We start from the raw sequence: 24,020 nt of genomic DNA on the forward strand, positions 1-24,020 counted from the left end.
AGCACACTTTTTTTGGGGAGGGACACTTAAAAAGTAGAACTTTTAAATTAACACATATTACTTGTACAAACTAACTGGCATCATTGTGGCATTCCCATACATGCATATATGTCATGCACTGATTGTGTCCACCCTCCCTTCTGTCCTCTCTCACTCTGCCCCTCTCCTCCTCGACCCGGGGTACAATCTTTTTTTTTTTGGTATCGGGGATGGAACTCAGGACCTTGTACTTGCAAGACAGGCATGGTGCCACTGAGCTAAATCCCCGGCTCCAGGGTACAATCTTAAGTATGATCAGTCAGCTGATCGGTCTTGCCATTAAATGTTGGCTTAGTTTTTCCCTCCCAAATAATGGTTGGCTCTAATTTCATGCAGCTGAAAAATTCTGTAGCAGACCCTATTTGCTTGCTGATCTTTATTCTGAGTCTTGCAATTCATTAAAGAATCAGTGAATAATATTCTCAAATTTACAAGGATTTTAAAGGCAGATTGAAAAATAAGTAACTTATAACCACAAGTCTGTCTCAGCAGATCTGAGAAGAAAGAACTGCCCCTTGTTGCCTCCAACCTAAGCCATAGAAACCTCTCCTCTACTCGCTTGCCATCAGTGGGCTAGTGGGGTGCTCAGTAAATTTAGATTTCCATGTAGTCAGTCAGTGATCCCAGAATGCACCAAGGGCTGGATCGTGTGGGTGGGGGAGGTGCGAGAAGAGCTGACCCGTACACCCAAGGGGCTGTCAGCTTTGCTCTACCAAGGACTACATGGACTTGACCCCAAGCAAGTGTGACTCTGGAGTAGAAGAGACAACCCGGGTTGGGGTGATGCTGGACGTGGCATCTCCCTGGAGGAATTACTCAGCAGACTCTGAATCCCAACCAACAGGGATGCAGAGGGTAGCTCAGGGGCCTCTCAGCGACTGGATTCTAATAAACGTTCCTCCACACCTAGAGCTGTGGGATACAGGGTACATGAAGGACTTGTGAACAAACACCAGGAGAGTCAACAAACTTGGGTTTCTGGTAAGATAAATGCTTGAAAAGTGCTTCTGGGAAACTCCACATTCAACACAGTCACTAGGAGCTTGCTAATGTGAACCATGGCTGGCACAGGTGCTAGCAGAGAGAAGGGGTCCAGCCGTGCTTCTACTGTGAGATGCACACAGTGAGCCCCTTTATGCCTGGAACTCCGGTGTGGCTGCTAAGTTGCTATGTGAATTTGTTGCAGTCACCTTTCCTCCTCCACCTCCTGGCACCCAGTTCCTTTCACAGGGCACTGTTACTAAAAAGATTCCTGTGATTCCCCATTAGAGTTCATGGTGAGTCTGGAATTTTAGCAAGACAGCTACTTTCTGCTTCACAAGGAACACTGTTTCCTGCAAATCTTCCTTGAAGAGACTCAAAAATTTAACAGTCCCTCAATTTTGAAGACTTCCCACCCATTACAACTTCCCCAGCCTTCTCTGTCCTTGCCGTTGGAAGAGCAGGGCTGGATCTGGAAGCATCATCATATTCTGAGGGGGCTGTAGACTTCCTAGCACTCTTTTTTTATGGAAACAGTTTCTTTTTATCTCATATTTGCCCTTTAAATCACATACCAGTAAACAATATGGGTGCTAAGTAAAATTAGATATCCTTCTCATTCAATTTCAAGTCATAATTGAGAAGTACTGATGGCTATTGAGGCTAACTGTGGAATATTTGGTTTAGCAAAATTCATCTGATCTCTCTGTTTTTCTTTACAAACACTGAAAACATATGCTGTCTTGGTTCGGTGAGAAAGACATGGCTTCCTGCAATAAAGATCACTTGAAAGAAACACAGATACAGTTGTGATCAATACTGAGTGATGCTTCATGAAATCTGGGGGGGGATGCACTTGAGGAAAACTCTTTTTAAGGTTTATTTGCTGACTTTCCCTTAGTTTTTTCTTACACAGTAATTAAAAGATAAATTAAATTCTTAAACATTCTGAAATATAGTGGGCACCCCACAGTGTACTTTCAAAGACTGAAAGTGGATATCATGTGTCACCGGGTCAGAAAGTCTCAAAATGCTGGTCAGACTGAAAGTTCCTGCTAAGCTGGGCTCTCTGTATGGAACTCTGGGATATTTCACTAGGGAAAGAGAACCAATTCTTTCATTTCTATGACTCTTTAGTATAAAATATGTATTTCTTATGGAATGCAAAACAGTGGAAGAGCAAATAGAAGGTAATAAAAGTCACCTGTAATCCTATGTCCCAAAGTTGTTAATATTGAAACCAATGTATTTTTTCCTAGTACTTTTTATCTTACTGGATTCCTCAGGATAAAGTCCTATTATTCATGCATTTCTATATCCTCACTTTTCAACCAATATAAACAACCTCTTGTTTTATTAAAATTAACTAAAAATATAATAGTATGTTATTTTATTACAGAATATTTACTTATTCATTTTTGTAATACTGGGCACTGAACCCAGGACCTTCACACCGAACTACATACCCAACCCTTGTTATTTTTTATTTTGAGACACAGTCTTTCTAAATCACCCAGGCAGGACTCAAATTTGTGATCCTCTTACCCCAGCATCCCAAATGTTGGGATTACAGGGTGTCCCACCACACCTGGCCTCCACACTATTTTACATTACCCTCTTTTTCTTAGGCAAAATTTAACATTTTACTGAGTGCTTACTTGTGCATCAGATAGTCTCTGTATTTTTATACTAATTCGATTTTGCAGATAAGAAAACTGAGACTCAGACAAGTTAGGTAAACTAATTGGGATGATGTGCTGTATAAGGGTAGTGAGTTGAAATTAGATCTTAAATTAGAAATTAGGGTCCAAACTTTTCTTCTAGATCCAGTTGCCTCCCAGTTTTTATGTATTTAGGGACAGATGACGATATACAATGTTAGCAAGATTTGGGATTTCGGTTACAATATCTCTTTTACAAGATGTTTCCAATATTGTTCTGAATCTTTTTTCATTGTCTTCATACCTATTCTTTTAATTTCTTCCTATTTTGGCCCAGACAGTATCCAAATATGGAGGACAGGGTGGACGCTAACCTAACACTCAATAGTCCTTGTTTTTCCCTTGGGCTTCAGCTCCAGCCTAAGTGCCCCATACACCCATGAGCACTTTGCCCTTGAACTCAGTCTTGCAGGTATGGAGATGGTGAGAGGGTGCTGGCTTCTAGGAAATCTAATCCATATATTTTTCAATGGTGTGTATGTATGAGACAAAGATAAGGAGAAAGAAAGCCTGAATCAAACTTAGTATCAGCGAAATGGATTTGTGCACATTTTTAATAGAGCACTACAATGAGGCATACCAAATATGTACCAGATTTATTTATATAATAATTGATAAAGTTGCCTGATTTCACTTTATTAAAATGTTAGGACACTTAGCTTATGTATTTTATAAAATAGGCATATTAAGGATGCTAAAACTCTGAATGTAGACAAGAATATGGAATGTGTATCTGCAAACCTTGGGGTACAGACCCTGTTTGCCAGCAGTGTGACCTGGCGTAACTCCGCTTCTTAAGAGACTCCATTTTCTATTTTTCAAAATGACAACGTGCTCTTACCAGCAAGGATTACTGGGGAAGATTGTGAGTCCAGCCCTGCTTGCCTTTTTTTTCTTGGTACCGGGGATAGAACTCAGGACCTTGCCCTTGCTAGGCAGGCACGGTGCCACTGAGCTAAAGCCCCAGCCCCCTACTTGCCTTTTGGAAGCTGCAGTGTGGAACATCACACACTGCAGGTGGTCCTCACGCAGGCAGCCAGTGATAAATATTTTCCAAGCCCCCTTGTGCGAGCCAGTTCTCAAGGTAGGAAAATCAAGACTCTCCCATATTCTCAAGCATGGTAAGTCACTCATACATGGTCAGGACTCACATGGGGAGGGACTTATTAAGCAATGCATTTGTGATTGTGTTTCTTAATCATCACAGTAGCAGTAACTCTGAGAGGCATGTTCTTCTCCTTCTATAGATGGCAAAATTGGTACTCAAAGAGGTAAGAAATGGGCCAACGGTGGCCAGACAACTAGAGGCAGGCACCGTGCTAGGTGCTGTGGATCTGGAGGGGAATGACATTGATGGGCCCTGTGCTCTTGGGAAACTTATATTCCAAAGGGGGGACAGAGAGTCAAGTTGACAACCAGTTGCTAGAGAAGTTAATACAACTCTGTGTTAAAGACTCATAAATTATAAATTATCCAGAGCACAGTGAAATAAGGGGCTTTAATAAAACATTTAAAAAAGATCATTTACACACCTGCCACCCATCTCGGATCTTCTGATTGAAGATTCCGTACTCATATCGGATGCCATATCCATAGGCTGCAAGTCCCAGGGTAGCCATGGAGTCCAAGAAGCAGGCTAAATCAAGCAGAGTACAGGGAGCGGTAGAATCATTAGCTCAGTATAAATTTCAAGTCTTCCCCTCTAAAACATGGCAGCCACAAGACATTTTTCTGTGAGAAACCATACTTGTATTTTAAAGCAGAGAGACCACTACATGGTAAGTTGTCATTTTTAAATAACATCTTTTGAATTATAAAATGAGTACTATAGAGGTTATAAAACATAAAAGTGTATAAAGAAGAAAATAAATATTATCTCTCACCTCACCATCTAGAAATAACGACTGTGTCTGTATGAGTATTCTGTCTGGGAACAGATGAGGAAGCTACCTGACTTAGATATGGTGATTATTACACGAAGGGAGGCTGAAAAGACAGTCGCAGGGGATGGTAACTCACATGTGCCCAGTTCTGCTTCTGCCACAGCACCCGAGTAGCTGGACATATGGGGCAGACTCTTTCCTCCCGGCTGATAGAATTCCAGGGAAGCTCCAGAAACACTGGACCGGGAAAGGAATCTGGCTGGAGGGGTCTAAGCCAGTGTGGCGAACCCATGGCGTGTGTGTTATTTTTCTTTTAAGACAAAAGATGTTAATGTATGAGGTTTTTTTCTAAATGAAAACCTCAGTATTCAGGTTTAACTGAAGTGCCAGGACTGTGATAAATAAGTGGATTTGGGGGTGCAGTTTGGGCACAGGATCTCTACAAGGTTCGCCATCACTGGTCTAAGCTTTTAAGCCAATAAGAGTCATTCTATTTCCTTCATTCAGGATTGGTGTTGGCCTGGGAGAGCAGTAACATTCAATCCACTTTGGAGTGGCAGGAATTCTGCTGAGGGCAGAAGACTTCTGAGAAAGATTTTCCTTCATCTTTTTCTCCGGAGGGAGGAGAAAAGCCAGAAGAACTACAGAGTCCCGGAGTCCTGATGGAATCATGCTGCTGAATAAATTAGCTTTGAAATGGCCCAAACTCTGGAATTTGTCTTCTGTGATAACAAAAGTTCTTGTTGGTTGAATCAGGGTTTTTTTGTCTAGATTTTATCTTACTGAACAATGCAGCATCTGATCCAGAGCAGCCAATCAACAGCCAGGGAAGGGGTCTACCTTGGGGCTCTGTGCAAACTAAGGAGTTATACTAATAGGGCTGTCTCCTTCAGGAATTTCAACCGGAATGAGGAAATGTACAGTAGGAATCAAAACTGAAAAGAATATTGTAAACCAAACAGAAAGGGACAGAGTTGGGGTCACAGTGGATGCAGCTTTAAATCAGAGATCCACAGGTAAATGGCTGAGGCCGTGGAGTTATTCTATCACATCCTTCCTTCCCGTGCCCATGCCTGGCCCAATCCAGTTCCTGCTCCTCTGGACTGTGACAGTTTGCTTCTTCCTGGGTCCTTGTTGCCGCATCCTTACAGCCTCACCAGAACAGGGTCCCAATCTTTCCCTTCAGCTAAGAAATGAGATCATCTAACAAAAGTTACTCAGCCTCATTTGCAACTTTTACTCTTTGAACTTCCTAGTTAGCTAAAAGAGCAAGATCAATGCCAGAGTTTAGGTCTAAAATGTCCCCCCCAAAGTCTCATGTGTTTGGAAGTGAGTGGACGGGGTGGGGGGGTGCTACACTCACCAGTGGGTTCCTACAGATCCCTGCACACTGATTCTTGTGCCTGGCTCCTCCTCCTCTCTCTGCTTCTGGCTTTTCTCTGCCATGCTCCCCTACTATACCATTTCTGCTTTGGAGCAAGACTTTGGACTGAACCACTGGACACAGAGAGCCAAATAAGCCTCTCCTCCTTTGGGTGATGGGGGCTGGGTGTCCTGTCCCGGTGACAAGAAAGTGCCTGAAACAGCCACCAGTGTCAGATACAGAGTGGGGTGAACCCAGCCCCCAGGAATGAAGGGCCTGGGTTTCCCATAAGAGGCAGAGAGGGTAGTTCTCATTCTTTTTTTTTTTTCCTCATCACTAATGTGGGTCTAGTTGTGATAACACACATGTAACAGCTATCGCAGTAACCACTTTCCAGTGTAGCTCTGTGGCAGGCAGTACAGTCACACTGCTGCACAACTGTCACCACATGCACTCCCAGTGCCCTCTCCACTTCCCCGACAGAAACGCTGTATGCCTTCAACACCACTTCTCCATTCCCTCTGTCCTGGCCCCCGGCAACTGTCATCACATTGTCTCCGGGAATCGGACTACTCTAGGAGTGTCACCTAAGTGGAATCAGTCTTTGTCCATCACGATGTCACTTTAGTATAATGACCTCAAGGTTCGGCTCATGTTGTACAGCATGGGTCAGAATCACAGTTCTCAGTCTCAGACCTGCTTTCCATGGGGACAGCTGGTCCACCTGTCCACTACAGCCCAAGGACGCTGATGACATTGTCTGCTGAGTAACTGCACAAGAGGGTACAAGTGTCCCACAGGAAGTGTGGTTTTTTAAATTTTTACATAAATGGCATTATTAGAGCACACTGCTGCTGATGGAGTTTTAGATAATAGGAAGCAGATGTAAATGACTTTCTAACTTGAAATTTTGTACAAAATTAAGAGCTTTTTGGGAACCATTTCTAAAAGAGAAGGAATTTTTATTTTTCATACAGTATAATTCAATACAAGTGTGGTAGTGTATTTTTATTATTGGACCTAGATTCCAAAAGTAATACAATTGCCTTCAAAACACATTAAAACATTATCTTTTGATTGCTATCCCCAACTCTGCCCTCTCCCCTATGAATTTAGTATTTAAATTCCAGACCTTGGGCTGGGGTAGCTCAGTGGTGGTGCACTTGCCTAGCATGTGCAAGGCTTGGGTTCTAGTCCCTATTTCCCTTCTTTCTTCTTTCCTTCTTCTCTTCCTCCTTTATTTTTTTAATACCGAGGATTGAACTCAAGGGAATTTCACCATTGAGCTACATTCTCATCCCTTTTATTTTTTATTTTGAGACAGGACCTTGCCAAGTTACACAGGCTGTTCTTGAACTTGCAATCCTCCTGCCTCAGCCTCCTAAGTAGCTGGGGTTACAGGCCTGTGCCACTGTGCTGGGCCAGAACTTTTTTTGATGTTTATATACACAGTCACAGAAAATATTCAGTTTTTAAAAAGCATAAATGTTATCATCCTGAATGGTTTCTTTTTTTTTTTTTTTTTGGTACCAGGGATCGAACTCGGGATTTTGTACTTTCGAGGCAGGCAGCGGAACCACTGAGCTAAATCCCCGGCCCCTGAATGGGTTTTAATGCAACTTAAATAGCTAGATAGGTCAGTTTTATTCTTTGACCATTAGGCTATTTTTAATATTTTGTTTTTACAAACAGCACTACAACAGTATTTTTTGTAAGTCTTCTTGTGCATGTGTTTGAGTATTTCTTTAGGATAGATATGAAGAAGTAGAATGGTTATAGGGCTGCATATTTTTAAATCAGTGGAACTGGTATTACATTTTTAATGTTTTCCTTTGTATATGCTATAAAGTATTCCCTGGATAAAGCAAAGAACTCAAACTATATCTACACAAAAAAGGATATTAATTAACTAAACCACCCCAATAATATTAGTGTATCTCTGCCCACTGGTTAATCAAAAAGCAAACTGTCAAGTGAGCAAGGCAAGGCTTACAACTTTGGTGACCCACACAAATGTGTGTGCATCGAGCAGGGAAGTAAAGGGCCACTTTGGAAACCTGCGTGTTCACAAGAAGGGTCTGGTTAACCTTAGGGTTTTAAGCAATATCTCAGAGGGTTTTAAGCAATATCTTCTTTGTTTAAGTTCCTTTTTTTTTTTTTTAACTGAATCCATCAAACCGCCGTGAAAAACTCATGAACAAATACATCTAAATAGGCCACACCTTGCACTTCCCGTAGGAAGCTGGCTTGGTTCTTTTCAATGTGGTTGTGCACAGCATCTGAGAAGGTGACAACGTAGCACACTTCCCTGCCACTCACCAGCAAGTCTCCCAAGGCCACCGTTGCCAAGTCCAGCATCTTCTTCAACTTCTTCTAACTCCTCCATGTCCAATCCGAGCTGATGATGAAGGAGAAACAATACTGGGTGTGGATACACATGCAGGTCCTTCCAAAATCAGCCACTTCCCCACGCTGGGAGCCACACACTCAGGTCCATCTGACTACTTGATTTAGCATCAGCTCCTATCAGAGCCCACAGGGGAAGCCGGTGACTGTAGGTGCCAAGAATAGTGGCACCCTGGGTGTCTACTACAAACTCTGCTGCTTCCTTACTATTGATCCTGTATAGAGATAAATCTCTCTGTGCTTTGCTTGTCTTATTTTAAAACTGGAGGATAATGGTACCTATCTCATCTAGAGTTTCTGGGCATTCAACAAAATTATAGAAAGCATGAGGAATATTTCTAGGCTAATGTTCCTCAATAAATATGATCTATTCCTATGATTTTAAAGAGGGTTTTTTTTTCCTTTTGGTGTATGTGTCGTAGCATTAAAACCTTCAAAATAGTCCATTACCAAGCTGACATTAATTGGACTGAGGCATTTTGAAAATAAGCAAAAAGCCCAAGGACAGACTTTTCAGGATGGACCGGAATTCATCCTTCAATGACCACAGCATATTTACTCAGTGGGGTCCAAAGGTGCTAGCCTCAGACCTGAGAGTCACTGCTCATAGACCTGGGGCTTGATGGCCATGCGGAACCTCAGCCCTGTAGTCCAGCTGGGGGAGCTAAAATCCTCTGCTTCTTCCTGCGGTGTTGTCGGAACCAAGGAGCAACCATGAACTTGAGGATGCTCAAGCTCCCAGCCCCAAAGAATTACGATCACACAGATCCACTAGCACCCCTGTGGGCTCCCATCAGAGTCCTGCAGCCCTGCAGATCAGTTTAGACTGCTTATCTTACAGTGGAGAAACCAATGGCCAGATAAAACACACAGCCCTCTTCTACCCCGCCTCGATGCTAATCAGGGCCATACTTGGCTAAAGGACAGCCTGCTGTGAAATGACTGTTCTCACCTGAAAGTCATGCAACCCATGAGATTGGATAGCTTTAAGACAGAAAATTAACTCACATATTGAAAACACATGCACAAGAAGTGAATTTCCTTGAGGTTGATGCCCCAGTTCTTACAGGGCCATCTTTTTGGATTTGTACCCTTACACCCAGTGTTGCCTTCTCATACAAATCTAGAGAATTAAATCTTATATAAGAGTTCAAACATAATTTTCCTTCATTTTGCTGTCGATGGGGCTTTTGGATTTGCTCTCTATTAACTGGAGCTGACTGGGATCCTCGTGCAAGCCAAGTGTTAGTGCTGATACTCAGGATTGTCACAATTCTGAAACTCTTGTATAACTTGATGTATCTCACCTGGTCATGGGTGACTCCAAGGAAAGCTTATTATTTTCAGCTGCTGTTAGGGGACGTAAAGAAAAAAGGAGGTGGAGGGGCGCTGCAATGCTTCTGTCACAGGAAAAGCTCCCCTAACTCTCACGAAGGTCACCAGCCCTCCAAGATGAGCAGCTGGCCACATAAGAGGATGACCCCACAGCAAGGGAAAGGAGCAGCCTGAAGCTGCATTTACAGTTTGTCTGTGCACATACACATTCTTCCTTTCCACCACATCAAAAAGTTAAGGACTATTTGTTTTGGGTAAGGAGATACCTGAGGCTCAGGGGAGAAACAGTGAAAAATATTCATAAAAAACAAATTAGTAAATTAGGCTCAGTCTCTTTCTTTAAAGAGGAAGTTCATTTTACATCTCATTAAGCAACAGAAAAGTGTGACAACCGCATTTTAAAAGCTTATCATTTGCATATATTGCCTTGGTATATAAATAACTGTCAGATTGTGATCATTTTTTAAAAAGTACTGTATTAGAGCCCAAATGAAAGCCTGCAGTTCTCACAGACTTGTAAAGGCTTGTTTACATGCTAATTTCTAAATGTAATTTGTTGGTGAATGCTGTCAAGGACAATTACAAAAGAAAATGCTCATGTGTCACAATCAGTTTTCTGATTTCTTTTTCAGGTTGTTCCTCTTAAACCAGCGATCGCCAGTAATGCCTATTTCTAATAGTTTGTAATGGCCACGTCTACACTTCTTGCTTTTCTTTGGTGTGTGTGTGGGGGCATGTGTACACATGGTATATTCTCAAGGTTCTTGAAGTAAATTTGGAATTTAAAAGGAGGGGATGGGAGAAATACGGGAACAGAGTACCTGGTAAATGGCCTCGTCACAGGCGTTCTGCAGGCCAAGGTTGATCATGGTGTTCTGTAAGGTTCGGCCCATGTAAAATTCTAGGGAGAGGTAATAAACCCTCTGAAACAATGAAAGAAAAGGTCATGATTCCTCCATTAATCAACTGTATTTGTCAACATAGTGACACAGAACTCATACGTTGGTCCACCAAGAAATAACACACAAGCAGGGCCACTTTTTCAAACGAGTCCTACAGATGATGACAGCAGACATAAAAGTGTTCCTGATAATTAGTTTGGGAAAACCATTTTATACCATTTTTGTCAAACTAGTTTATATCTTTCACCCCTAGGGAGGGGGAACCCCTCAACTCATCCAATTAATTGGGTTCGATGTTTTGTGATTTCCCCCCTCCTGTTTGTGAATCTCATGAATAAAACATGTTTTGGCAAACAGGAGTCAGCCCTGGAGGCTCACACCATTTGCTCAGGGGAGGGTGAGACAGGTTGGCGGTGACCACTGCAAGTCCTACAGGACACACAGGCCCCGAGGAGCATGCTCTCCACGGCTAGACAATATTCTGTCTCAGCCGATCCCTGCAAGGAGTTTTAGGGTGTTCGAATTATTCTAGAAACGTCTATGAACTGGGAACGGTCCCTTTGAATAAGAAGCTACCTAAGAGTTACTAGGTTTGCTCTTGATGACTTAGGAAAATTCCTCTATCGACTTAGAAACTGTTTGCCTCTGACACGGTAAAAGCCAGGTAAATAATATCAGAGTTGAAAGCGAGAGGTACAAAGTTCAGATCTAAAACCATTTTATTTTAGGATAGTTTAGTAGTTAAAAAATCAGGAGCTTCATCTTTCCTTTTTTATAATATCTAACTCTCAGTATTTGGCTACCTTTTTCTTTTTCATCAGACATCAAACAACAAAAATCTGTAAGTGCCCCAATCTAAAGTCACCTGAAATGTTAGGATTCTCCCATTTCTATAAGAACGCAAAAGAAAAGTATTTGACCAATCAGAAAATACCTAACAATAAACAGGGTTCAGTATAACAAACGCCTACCATAATATTTAACATATTATACATATTAATTTAAATAAAATGCTATTTGAAAACGTTTAGAAATTTCACTTTTTCATTTTATGAAGCAACGGCATGCAGGGATAAGCCCCTGTCTTGGGGGAAGATCTGACACCTGTTTCCAAGGCGGATCATTTTGTCCACGTTGCGGCAAGGTCTATCTGCGGCCATCAGGGTCCACGCAGCCCACCCAGCCAACAGCGGCCTCGGTGGGAGTGGACAGGACTTTTCCTGGGCAGAGCCAGGCCACATAGGCCCAAGGCTTCACTCACACCCATGGCTGGGGCCTTTGCATGCCAGGCCACTGCTGTCACGGGAATCAGTATCTTAAGCCCCAAACACAAATTGGGTCATATTAGTCCAGCTTTTTTTCACTCTTCCCTGTGTATTTTGTTATCTCTGTAACATACACCACAGTGTTCTGCCTTTTTAGTTTTAGTGTTCTAGCAAGAGCATACTGCCTACATCTAACACACACAATCATGAGGTCACACCCTTGGGAATAATAGCTACATTTGTGTTAAAAATTTTTGCCTCCCTCTTAATGATTCAAAATGAGTGTGGACTTAAGCTATATTAAAATATAGACTATATGAATAATATTTTAAAGGCTGGGAATATAGCCTAGTGGCAGAGCACTTGCCTAGCCGGAACAAGGCCTGGGATTTGAACCCTGGTACTGAAAAAATATATTTTTTTAAAATTATAGAGATCATTAATGGAGATGGAGACTCCTCAAAAAACTAAATATAGAAATTCTATTTAACCTAGCTGTTCTCCTAGTATCTTCCTGAAAGAGTTAAAGACATCATATTACAGTGACATATGCATACTCATGTTTACAGCAGCACAATTTATAACGGCTAAATCTTGGGGTGTCCACTTCTTGATGAAGAAAATATGATATTTACACACAATGGAGTTCTACTCTGCCATAAAGAAGGATAAACTTGAGTCATTTGTCAGAAAACAGATGCACCTTGAGACCATAATGCTAAATGCAATAAATCAGACACACAGGCTTCATGATACACAATGTAATAGCTATTGTTATATTCTTATTATTTGGTTATGAAAATTTGACTTAGTTTTCTCATAAAATAAAAAAATGATCACACTATAGAATCAAGGAGAATGTCTTCAGCATAATTTTTTAATTAAAAATAACCCAAAATATAAAGAAAAAGCAAAAAAGGTAGATCATGGGAAATAGGAAGATAGACCTTTTACAAAACAGAAGTGGACCAAGACATGGAGGGAGGAGGCAGGGAGGGGAGGGAAAGGGCATGAAAAAAGGAATGAAGATGTGTAATGTACATGTACCAGCTCCTCACATGGAGTGTAACCATGATGTACTGCAAATATGTACTATTTAAAAAATAAAAATTGAAAAAATATATTTTAAGATATTTTAAGGTCTTCCTAAAAATACACTATTGCCCAAAATAAAATAAATGAGAGACCCTGCTTACATGACAGACTTCAGAAGGACAGGACATTTCCCATTTTCTCATAAATAATTTTTTGACTAGGCAGGGCCTCATCTCGTGTTTGAGAATACATATGTAAGATCTTGAGAAATAGATTTCTGCCATCCTGTAAGTTAATGTTCTGCAGATATTCACTATCCATGCTTAGCAACAAAAAGATCAATCACTTCTGATATACCTTATAAATGATGTTTGCACCACTATTACTAATCTTTTATGTATATTACACAAAAGCAGACATTTTTAAAAGTTTGTAAAGATAAAGAAGAGATACCAAGGACTGTTGTTTTAAAAATATTTTAAAATTTTATTCCCAGCATTAAGCAGAGGACCCAGGTACTTCCAGGAAGATGTATAGGACAGGTGGCAACAAAATTGAGACTTACAGGGCAGGCAAGAGCAGAACATGGTGGGTGGCATGGCACTGGAAGGGCCTGCCGAGTGGCGGGCACAGTGTAGCAGCAGCAGCCCAGAAGTGCGGACTTGTAGGAGAGGAATGAAGGTACAAGATATGGAAGAGAAGATGGAAAGGACAGGTTCTCCTGGATGGAGTAGGGCTTTTCAATGCTTGAGGACCATGGCAGGCTATGGAGCCAGGAATGACCAAGCACCAGGGAAGCTACATTGCACTAGAAGCTTACCCAGTTGGCCATGTGGACAATGAGATGCAATTACAAACTCAAAGCATTCACAGAGCTGAGAAAAATCACCGTGGAACGGGGTATGTAGGAGTCCTGCCCAAAGGCACAGAAATTAAACTGCTGAAAGATGTCTTACTGGCCAAACAAAATACGTCTGCTAGGCAGTCAGCCTCACACTGCCATTGAACCCACTTTGGGAAGCAAGACCACTGTTCAGAGGTCTGCTGTGACAGTAGCCAGGCCTCAACTAGGCTGAAAGTGGGAAAGGAAGAATGGGTAAGTTCAAGGCGACTTGTAGAAATCTACAGATTTGGCAACCTTGTGAATGGGGACTACAGGAGGAAGTCAAAGTGAGACTAATTTTGCTTCTGGGTTACTGTCAAGATGACAATGCCATTAAAATTAGCAATAGAGAGCATAGGACAGGATTGGAGGGATATAACTTGAGTTTTTAATATGCTGCATTTGAGGAAATAGGAAGAGATTTGGGTAGGCTCACTAAACATCTGGAAATGTAGAAATGCAGTTTAATGAAGAACTCAGACTAGAAATCCAGATTTGGGTTAGAAACTTGGGCACATCTGCCCATTTCACTTGATGCTGCATAGGGGCAGGAAGCATCCTGTTTAGATAAATGACTATCATGGAGTAGACACTATTAATGTGCGTGATGCATCATGTTTGCTGTTTACCTACAGTGCATCAGCCAGAATGCCAGGCTCATCCCTGCACTCGGGTAGGAAAGGAGATCACAGAAGAAACTAGCCAGGGGACCAGGAAAACCATAAGGTACAGACTGGAGGAGGCACACACAAGGCTCTGTGGTGCTAATGCTGCAGAAGGGTGCGAGAGAGAGAGAGAGAGAGAGAGAGAGAGAGAGAGAGAGAGAGAGAGAGAGAGAGAGAGAGAGAGAGGGAGAGGGAGGGAGCAAAAGAGAGAGAGAGAGAGAGAGAGAGAGAGAGAGAGAAAAGAGGGAGGGAGGGAGGGGCGGGGGAGAGAGATTTTCTACTCTTAAGTTTAAAAGTTATACACTTTTTAATGCAAGGTACAGTATGGCATAATTTGTAACATGCCCTTTGTGCAAATAAAAAGATACAGTAAATATAAAGTGTTTTCTAAGGATATAGATTTCGAAGGCTACATTTTAGCAGTTGGTACCTTTGGGTAGCAATGGCTAGGCCTCTGGGTAACTTTCCACCCAAAGTGTTGTTACAGTTGCAATTTCTTCCCAGGAAAATTTACTTTTTTTCCCCCTCTTAAAAATTCTTAAACTGGGTGTGGTGGTGCAAGCCCAGCACTCTGGAGGCCGAGGCAGGAGGACCGCAAGTTCCTGCACAGCCTGGACAATTTAACTAGATCTTGCCTCAAAATAAGAAGTAGAAAGGGCCAGGGATATAACTCAGCGTCAAGGCCCTGGGTTCATTCCCCAGTGCAGGGTGGGGGAGGAGTGAGGAAACAAAACAAAAAACAACCAACATTCCTGTAGTTCTTAGGGACTGGGAGTATGGGTCATTTCTCTTCATGCTTTTACATATTTAAAAATCCTAATAAATACTTCCATGCACTTCCCTTTGCCTTAGGATATATCCCAGTCCTTCAGTTTCTCTGAGACCAGCCTTTCCAGTCTCTGCCAGTCTCCCACCAGGGACAGAGCTGCTCTCACCCTGACTCCGCAAGTCTCCCCCGACCTGTCCTGTCCCCGTCCAGTTCTTCCCTCCGACCTCTTGTCCCCCTTCCCAGATTGTTTAGGAAGCAGCAGTGCCCCTCTGTGCGTCCAGGCAGCCGAGGAGACTCTCCACTGCAGCCCGCACCGAACCGTGCACCGTGGACGAAGGTCCGAAGGTCGTCCCTGCTCCGAGCTCCAGGCAGCTCCCCCTTGGAGAAGGCCGGAACTTCTCGCCATTTGAGGAACTCTATTTTTCGCCCTTCCTCAAACACTAAGCGGGGCCAAGGCAGGGCATTTATCTGTTTTTTGCAGGCGGAATGCCAAGACCCGGAATGCTGCCTGCAGTCGGGACAAAGGCCCCTTACACCGTTACACTCCCCAAAAGTTTGCGGGCCGGCAGTGAGTGCTGGCGCGGAGGCCGAGTCAGTCCAGCCCATAGCCCAGGACGGTCCCGGGTCTTCGTGGCCGGGGCGGGGAGCGGCTGGGACAGGCTGGGGACTCCGACCCCGCGGCCTTCCTACCTTGGGGCACTTGTCATAGTAGTACTGCTGCGTGCGGATCCAGCGTCCCACCAGGTGGTCGCGGACCGTGTGCGCCAGCGCGAAGAAGTAGTCGCGCGGGGTGGCCACGTTACGGTCCTTGACCAGCGTGAAGTGCAGGTGCCGGTTGAAGCCCTTCTTCAGCTCGGCCACGTTCTCCACGCCCACGATGCCGCGGATGCTGATCTGCCGCCGCTTCTCCTGGTCGGTCAGGGGCTTCGCCATGGCTGCGGGAGGGATCTGGCGGGACACAGGCGCGGGGCACCCACGCGCTACCGCTTTTGATCGGCGGAGCCCGGGGTCCGCCCTCCGCGTGCGTGGGAGGCGCTCGGGCGGGGGAAGGGGGCGCCCGGAGGGGGCGCTGGGCGTGGCGGCCGGGACTCGGAGCCCAGCACGGGGACCTGCGGTCACGTCCCGCTCGCTCGGAGCCGCCTCCCCCCTTCGGATCAGCTGAACCCGGGAGGCCGCGTTTGCCCCGCCTCCCGCCGGCTGCAGATCCTTGGGACCCGCCCCAGGAGGTCGTCTGTGTGCGAATGCTTGGTTGTTGGCCAATTTGTTTGCAGAGGCAAGGCCATCGTTTTATTATTTCTTACCTCGAGTGGGTCTGCCCTGAGAGTCGTGGGACTGGATCTTGGCGGTCAGGCTGCTCCAGCTGCCCTTGTTTCCGACCCCTTCCAGGCCCCGCTGTCTATCCCATCGCGATTCCTTAGGGCGCCTCTGTGCAGTCATTGAGCCCTCAAGGACTCAGTGGGTTTCTTGTCGTCCACGCCCCAAACCAGCCCGCCCCTGTCTGCTGCAGTCTGGGGTTGGGTTGGTAAGAATGGGGTCTATGCCTTGGTGGGCTGAGTTTCCTGAACCCTAGGAAGGGGGCGGAGAGAAAAGAGGGGTCGTGTGTTGGGGTGGGGAGGAGGACGCCTTCTCGGGTTAGTTTCCTTATTTATAAGAAACTTCTCCGTAAGACAGGGCGGATCTTTGCTCTGCCTCCCCTCCAGCTCGGTGGGGTGTGTGTGTGTGTTAAACCCTGGCAAAAGCAAACTTTTTAGGATATCAGGGTTTTTTTCTTTTTTTCTCCAAAGCTGATTACGTTGAGTTGGTACGTGAGAGGGGAGCAGGATTATTGCATTCAGATCAAATGCAGCTTCACAGTAAAAATGAAACTTCCAGGCCAGACGCCTGGCAGAATTCCTAGCTTGCAGTTTCAGTTCCAGCCTGCAGGGCAGAGTTGAGATGGGGTGGGGCCCTAGCAATACCTGAAATACTGCTGAGCAGCACAGGGAAGTATTGATAGGAGGCCAGGATGAGGATGTGGGTTTGGATTAGGATGAGGCCATAAATAGCTTGAATTAAGAATAAGAGTGGAGCCCCCTCAAAATGGTTCATTTTAACACTAAGCGAGGTTGGTGTGATAAAGTTTGAAGTCCTTGACAAATTACAAAGCAAAAAATTGTCACTTTATCAGCTTTGAATACTCACAGGATAGTCACAGCCTGAAGCTAGTTTGGTGTCATTTGTATATTAGGGTGAAAGTGTCCAGTCAGCTTTAATAGTTGGAAGGAAAACTGGGCAAAGCTGTATTATGAAGGAAGGGTACTCCCAAGGAGGTCTGGAAGCAGCAGAGGCAAAATGAAGTCTGAGGACCTGGATTGGGAGTGAGGAGGGTAGGGCTGTGAAGGTTAAGGTAGATTGTGAACGTGGCTGGTCCAAGGGATTAGAAAAAGCACATTTCGAGTGTGGCTGCGTAGGTCATGGAGGTGTGCTGGAAGGGGCATCTTTCTATATATCTCACTTGGTCCTTTTTCTCTCCTACTTCCCCTGCTCTATTACTGGACATTATGAAGTGAGCAACTTTGCTCTACAATGCCTTTCTTCCATGATATTTCTGCCTTGGGGCCAGCCAACCATGGACTGAATCCTCTTAAAACCTAAGCTAAATTAGACCTCTCTTCCTTTAAATTGTGGGTGTCGGGTATGGTGTCTTATGGGTTATGTTTAGATACCCCCCACACAAAGCCTCATGCACTCTTAGGTGGGGCTTTTGGGAGATAGTTGGATCGTGTGGACGCCATACTCATGGATGGATTGGTCTACTGATGAGTTTATAGCTAAATGTGTTGTTGGAGGTAGGGCCTGGACTGAAGAGGTGGGTCACTGAGGGTGTGGAAGGGTTATAGCTCCTTCCATAGTTCCTTCACTCAGCTTCCTGACTGCCATGAGGTGAGGAGCTTTCCTCCCCCAGACCCTTCCACCATGCCCTTTCCACTTGGAGCCAGTGACCATGCAAGGACTAAGTTGTGAGCCAAAGTAAACTTCTCTTCCTTTGTGGGGATTGGGTATGGCTCCCAGCAATGGGAAAACTGACTACTACAAGGAGATGCGAAAGAAGAGATGGAAGACCACAACAGCAAACTTACTCTTTCTTAGTTTTGCTGAAGACCTTTTCAGCGGTGGATCCTGGCTCCCAATCTCCTTGGTATACTAAATCCGGGCAGGAAACCCAGGATAATGATGAGGTAATGGACATTCTGTTTTCTCCATTCTGTATTCAGGTAGTGAGCTTGTACCCCTGAATTGAACATCTCTCTCCGGGGGAAAAACTGTGAACCACAAACTCAGACTGTAGCTGCAGGGGGGAGCCATTCGAGCCATGCTGAAGGGGACAGGACGGTGCTAGGTGACTGAGGGCTAATCCAGGCTCCGTTCTCTATGGTGAGGGTTCTCACTGCTGGCTGCTTATTCCTTTTCCTTTCTCTTTTAGACTTTCTGGAAAATCTTTGGTGTTCATATATCTTTAGCATTTGCTCATCTACATTTTTCACAGAGAGCAGGCCCAGACTCTAATCTTCTTTAGGTTTTAGCATCTAACTAGAATTTAATAATGTTGTCTTCTATTTATGGTAAGTGATGCTTCCCTAGCTTATGTGCCAATATAAACTATTTTTTTGAATTTTAAGTTAAAGTGAATTTATTTCCAGAAAAACAGTGTAAGTCGGGTGGTGTGTGAGATGGCATAAAAGCATGATATAGGCATAACTGAATTTTGAGACACAAAGAATTTGGTATCTCTCAGGTCACTTCAGAATCTACTATCTGCCCCTTCTGTCTCAGCCCAGGGACCTGAGGTCTTGAGAATGTAAGTTACTTGACCAGGGAGATGCATATCTTTCAATACCTTTCCTTCAGCTCCTCCCTGACCAGAAACACCAAAAACTGTGAGTCCTGGCCGGGGATTTAGCTCAGTGGTTTTGCCACCTGCTGCGAAAGCACAAGGACCTGAGTTTGATCCCCAGTACCAAAAAAAAAAAAAAGAAAAGAAAAGAAAAGAAACTGTGAGTCCCTGGAGAAGTATTGGAATTCAGTGGCCCACACATCTGCACCCACCTTCCCTCCAATGACCTGTGTTTACTCCTGTTTCTCTTCTACCAATGCCCTGTGAAACAGCAGCTATAAATAGCTGAACAAACAGTCCAGACCTCACAGAACAAACACAAGCTGCTCATTGTTGGAAAGGAACCACTGTAAAGTGTGCTAGTTCGGGTCTTCAGAGAAGCAGATGCCAGGACAGGATTCAATGTGTGAGGGTTTTATTAGGGCGAAAGCCTGTGGGAGAGGTGCTGGGGAGGGAGCCAGCTTAGCCGGGGAGAGGGTCAGACCAGCGTGCAAGTTGACCCAGGAGGGCAGGAGGGCAGATCCCAGGCTGTTCTGCAACCCCTGGAAGATCCAGTGAGGCCACTGGGCAGTGCTGGAGCCAGAGTCAGCTGTCAGGGGAGTCCCTGGGGTCTGCGTAGTCGTGGGGGAGTAGCTGTTGGTGGGCATCCTGCGGCTGAGCAGACGCAGCAAGGCTGTCTCCAGTCCTGGGTTCCTTATTCTTTTTCCACTTGGGGGTCTGTGGGGCCCATTCTGGCAGCCACCACCACAGAAAGATATTGGGAATCAAAGGCAGGTGAATGTCCACCGTGTCTCAGAGTTGGGGTTACTATGGTGGCAGACAGCTTTCAAATTCACCTGAACCGCTAGCATATTCAGAGCTCCGGTTAGGCTCTTAAAGTATATTACCTCGTTTGTGTATCATCAGCTCTGTGATGCAAGTTCTGTTTTTGTTCTTATGTCACAAATGAGGAAACTGAGGCTGAAAAGTCACTGCTCAAGTTCACTTCAGAAGAGGTCTCAGTGCCCTTGAACGTTTGTTTCCCTTTCCTGCAATGGGAGTTGGGGTCTGTTAATGAAGCCTCAAGCTTGACCGCCTCTCAGCTCACCCACTTACCCTACTCACTTTGTGCTTCTGTGCTGTTTGTTGACCTTGTGGCCTACAAACCTGCCGCTCTGAAGTCCAGGGAAATGGGACAGGTCCGGAATGGCCCCAAGACTGGTCACTGGTGCTCTGGGGGAGGGGGCGGTGGTAGAAAAGATGAGCTGAGCTTTATGCTTAGTAAGTGGAAGTGAGTACATTTCACTCAGTATATTTCATGCATGGATGTCGACCTAGCCTCTATGGTTTTAAATATTTAGATAGCTGACTGAGCCCCTGGATTTGTTACACTAGTGAACGTCTGTAGTACCTGCAGACAGGAGGCTGACCGAAATGCCATCTTTGTAACTGGTGGTGACTGTGATTGTTCACTTGTTCCTTGAGTGTAGTGGCTTGTCCTGAAGCAAGTGAATGTTCCCGGCACTTCCACTTCCTGTCATGTTTGAGTTGCTCACCAGTGCAGTAGTTTGGCATGTTAGGGGCAGTCCTGCAGGAGTTCCTGAAGAGCTGGAAAGATTTACAGCCCTCCGCCTCCCTGTGCCTCAGATCACTGGCCGTCTGATGTGTCTACTGTGGAATATTCGATGCCAGAGAATCAGGGCCTCAATTTCAGATTCTTCAAATTAAGGGTAAGGTTATTTGTCCTTCTCATTCCAAGAGACAGCTTAGCTCAGAAAAGATAGCCATGGGGAGTGGTAGGAAAGGCTAAAAGCATGAGTAAGATGTAAACTTCTGGGTGGGCATTACATTTTGAAATATCAACCAAAGTTTGAGTTTTCTCCTAAGAGTTTACTTCCCCTCTCTCCCTGGGAAGTGCTTAGAGGCTCTGAGGAAGGATGAGGGCCTTCCTGGCTCTCAACTGCAAGTGCACACATAGGAGATATTCACATTCAGAATAGGGCTGGGGTCTGAGGAGGGTGGGGCAGCAGGGAGAAGGTGACACAGTGATATGGGGAAAATGGAGATGTTACCTATTGTGAGCTAGGGGCCTGGAGGCTGCTTCCTGATGGAGGCGGCAGACCCCCTTGTAGCTGGAGCATCTCAGAGAGCTCCAGACTCAGCTCTGCTGCTGAGGAAGAGCCAGGGCAGGTGGCGGGACCCCAGGGGAGAAGTAGCAAGGCTGGAGGCTCCCCAGCCCCACTCCGGCCACTTGGCACTGGGGAACCCTTGCTGAGGGTTGAGTATTGTGTCCTAGAAGACTTGAATTAGAAATCAAGCTGACATAAACATAAAACTACATGGGTTTCCCACCTGAGTTTGTATACCACATGTATTTGTTTTACCCTGTTATTACTACTAATGCAAGAAGATGGATATTTCAGAAAAAACTTTCAGCTCCATATATGAACAAACAGGGAGATTAATTCTGGGAATATTTTGCAAAGAAACATGAACAAATCCTGACCGAGGAAGGAAAGTGAAGAGTGTGCTAACTGCAGGGTTTCAGCAGATGATCATGATGCAACACGCTCAAGGGACAGCCCCCTGTCTCCTTGTCTCAGGGCTCATGTGAAAGCAAACTCCCCACTGGCCTGCATTTTTACTTGCCCTTTGCACCCAATCGATTCATTGCACAAACTGACCATGCAAAACACAGAGACACCTATACAAACATTATTGGCTTTTAGAATTTCATTCCATTGAGGGAGTAAATCAAACCCCAGGTTTTCAAATACCAAATAAACCTCTCTGTGCTGTTTAATCATCCTTAAAACCCTAACTAGCAAAGTGCTTAGATGCAAAAGTGTAACATTTGTTAGTTTAAAACTTACAGAAATCCAGAGAAAATAATTTCTCACTTAATATTTTTAAGGATGGAGGCTGGGAGTCTGGATGATATATTAAAAGCCAATCTCATACACAAATACAGGACTTCTTTTTGCTTTTTTTGCATTTTTTGCATTTAGATTATGTTATCTAAAATAGTAGTTCATGGAGCATAATTTTGCATAGCATGACCTTCTTTTTCCAATTCCGTGTTTCTACTTTATTAGTGGGAAAATAGAGTCCACCAAAAACTGTATATATCAGGAAAAGAAAAACTTGTATAAATATTTTAATAGTAGATTTATTGAGACATCATGAGATTTTTACAAGTTACCTGTTTATACGAGTTACCTTTGGCCTCTACAGTTACAAGAGGGGCTCAAAGTGGTGGCCATGAGCGTCTGGGCATTTATTAGTATGGTGAACTGCTGAAGTGTGTGTACAGTTTTTGGGCAGACTCTGTATTTGTTAAGCTACTACTATGATTGACCACTGCTGCGTACCTGGATTTCCCCATTAAAACAAGTGGACTGTGGAGTAATAGGAGATATCTTCTCCCCAGGGCTCCATTTCCTGGGAACTCCCTTTCTCTATCTCCCCTTTCCCACCTTATCCTTGAGTATGAGCCATATACTTATTGTGGGAGTGGTCACTTTACAACCTGATCTGTGTTTTATAACCATGACTATAGGACCTCCCTATAGGTAGTAGAAGAAGGATCTGAAAGTATTGGTCAACTTGGAACACCAACAAAGCTATCATTGAACAAGCACCCACTGTATACAAAGTTCTGTGCTCCCTGCTAATGGTGGAAAAGATCACAGACCATGGACTCAAGTTCAAGGTACCACATTCACATGCAAATACAAGACAGACCATCAGACTGTGCTTAAAAGAATATGCAAGTAGCTCAGATACAAGTAAATCTCAGGCCACAGGAAAGAGTATGTTGTATTTGTCTCAAAGCCAAGTGATAATGGTTGTTTCTCTTTCTTTCTGGAAGTTCTGTCTCTCCCATCAGTTTTGAATGAGAGTGTCTCAGACATTGGACCACATTATGTTTCCAGCTTAAGATGAAGCCCCGAACTTGCACCTCATCCAGATTCATAAAAAGTCATCTTTCACATTTCTGATGAAAAGATTCAGCTACAGAAGCAGACTGATACCAGCAGAGGGAGGACTTTGCCATTTGAACACTCCATCACCGCCCCGCGAAGGGCTCAGCAGGATGTGACTGCAATGCTAACCACAGCTTTGCTTCTCTTTCTTTCTTCCGGATACTCAAGCACCGAAACACCTCAAAAAAATGACCCATAATGTGAAGGAGATAAATAAAACTTGATTATTTTATATCACTGAAGCCAGAGCATAAAGTAGATGGCACTTTCTCCATCTTAGATATAAATATAATGAAAGCTAAAGAAATAATTAATTTTGGTACAGAACAGCAGAGACATTTTAAAAATTTTAAAAATCATATGATTTCAACTTCCTTGGGCTAGATTTAGGAAATACTCAGAGCTCGATAGACTAGTGGCTTGGATCTTCCAGCCAAGCATTCTCCGTACAGGCTTAGAGTTGCAGAGCAGGGCTTTAGCACAGGTGTTAAGTGTCTGGGAAGACCTGCTGACGGGTGAGATAGGCTTGGTGATGTCCTCATGTGTGGGTGAGGAGGAGTCATCGCTGAAAGATGTCAGGCATGCCTGGTGCTGGGGTGTAGATACCTACGGGCACTTTAGCAAGCTGTGGGTGGCTGTGGACGGCTGAGAAGTTTCCTAGGTGAGAATTCACACTGAGGACAGAAAGAGCCCGATGATTAACTTCCAGGAAAGGCCTTAGTCATCAGAGGGAACTGGCAGTGTAGCAATTCTTGGTTCTGTTCCTTGGTCCAGCTACATCCATGGGAATTCTCAGGACAGTCTGGGGACACTGACGGAATTATCTCACTAAGCTTGGTACAGAAATATTCAGACTCCAGAAGTAGTGTTTTACCTTCCAACAGGAATAGGCGCGTCATTCTCCTTTATCCTCTCCTGCACAGCATAGAGGATG

At 44.3% G+C, this 24,020-nt stretch overlaps 1 protein-coding gene and 1 long non-coding RNA gene across 5 annotated transcripts in view; one reads left to right on the plus strand and one right to left on the minus strand.

Annotated features, from left to right (window-relative positions):
- Positions 1–16,810, minus strand: part of Pygl (glycogen phosphorylase L) — a 45,259-nt gene extending 28,449 nt beyond the window's left edge. Inside the window, exons 1-5 of one of the 2 annotated variants that reach the window (XM_087207967.1) lie at positions 16,549–16,810; positions 15,938–16,195; positions 10,550–10,651; positions 8,307–8,385; positions 4,274–4,377 (exon numbers count right to left, since the gene is read on the minus strand). In XM_087207967.1, coding sequence (XP_087064093.1) covers positions 4,274–4,377; positions 8,307–8,385; positions 10,550–10,651; positions 15,938–16,180 — 528 coding nt within the window. In that variant the 5' untranslated portion in view covers positions 16,181–16,195; positions 16,549–16,810. Of the gene's footprint in view, positions 1–4,273; positions 4,378–8,306; positions 8,386–10,549; positions 10,652–15,937; positions 16,390–16,548 lie in introns of those variants that run through there. The other variant, XM_004835554.4, reaches the window with a different exon arrangement.
- Positions 16,385–23,318, plus strand: LOC110350239 (uncharacterized). Of its 3 annotated transcripts, none has more exons than XR_015450041.1 (3): positions 16,385–16,520; positions 18,377–18,465; positions 20,591–23,318. It is a non-coding gene; the product is annotated as an uncharacterized LOC110350239 (long non-coding RNA). The 3 variants fall into 3 exon arrangements; XR_015450042.1 differs by having other exon boundaries at positions 20,748–23,318; XR_015450040.1 differs by having other exon boundaries at positions 18,377–23,318.
- Positions 23,319–24,020: the final 702 nt, after the last annotated feature.

Source organism: Heterocephalus glaber, unplaced genomic scaffold (assembly GCF_053883595.1).
Source record: "Heterocephalus glaber isolate CG9 unplaced genomic scaffold, H.glaber_assembly_v1.0 deba00000901, whole genome shotgun sequence".
Classification (NCBI taxonomy): domain Eukaryota; kingdom Metazoa; phylum Chordata; class Mammalia; order Rodentia; family Bathyergidae; genus Heterocephalus; species Heterocephalus glaber.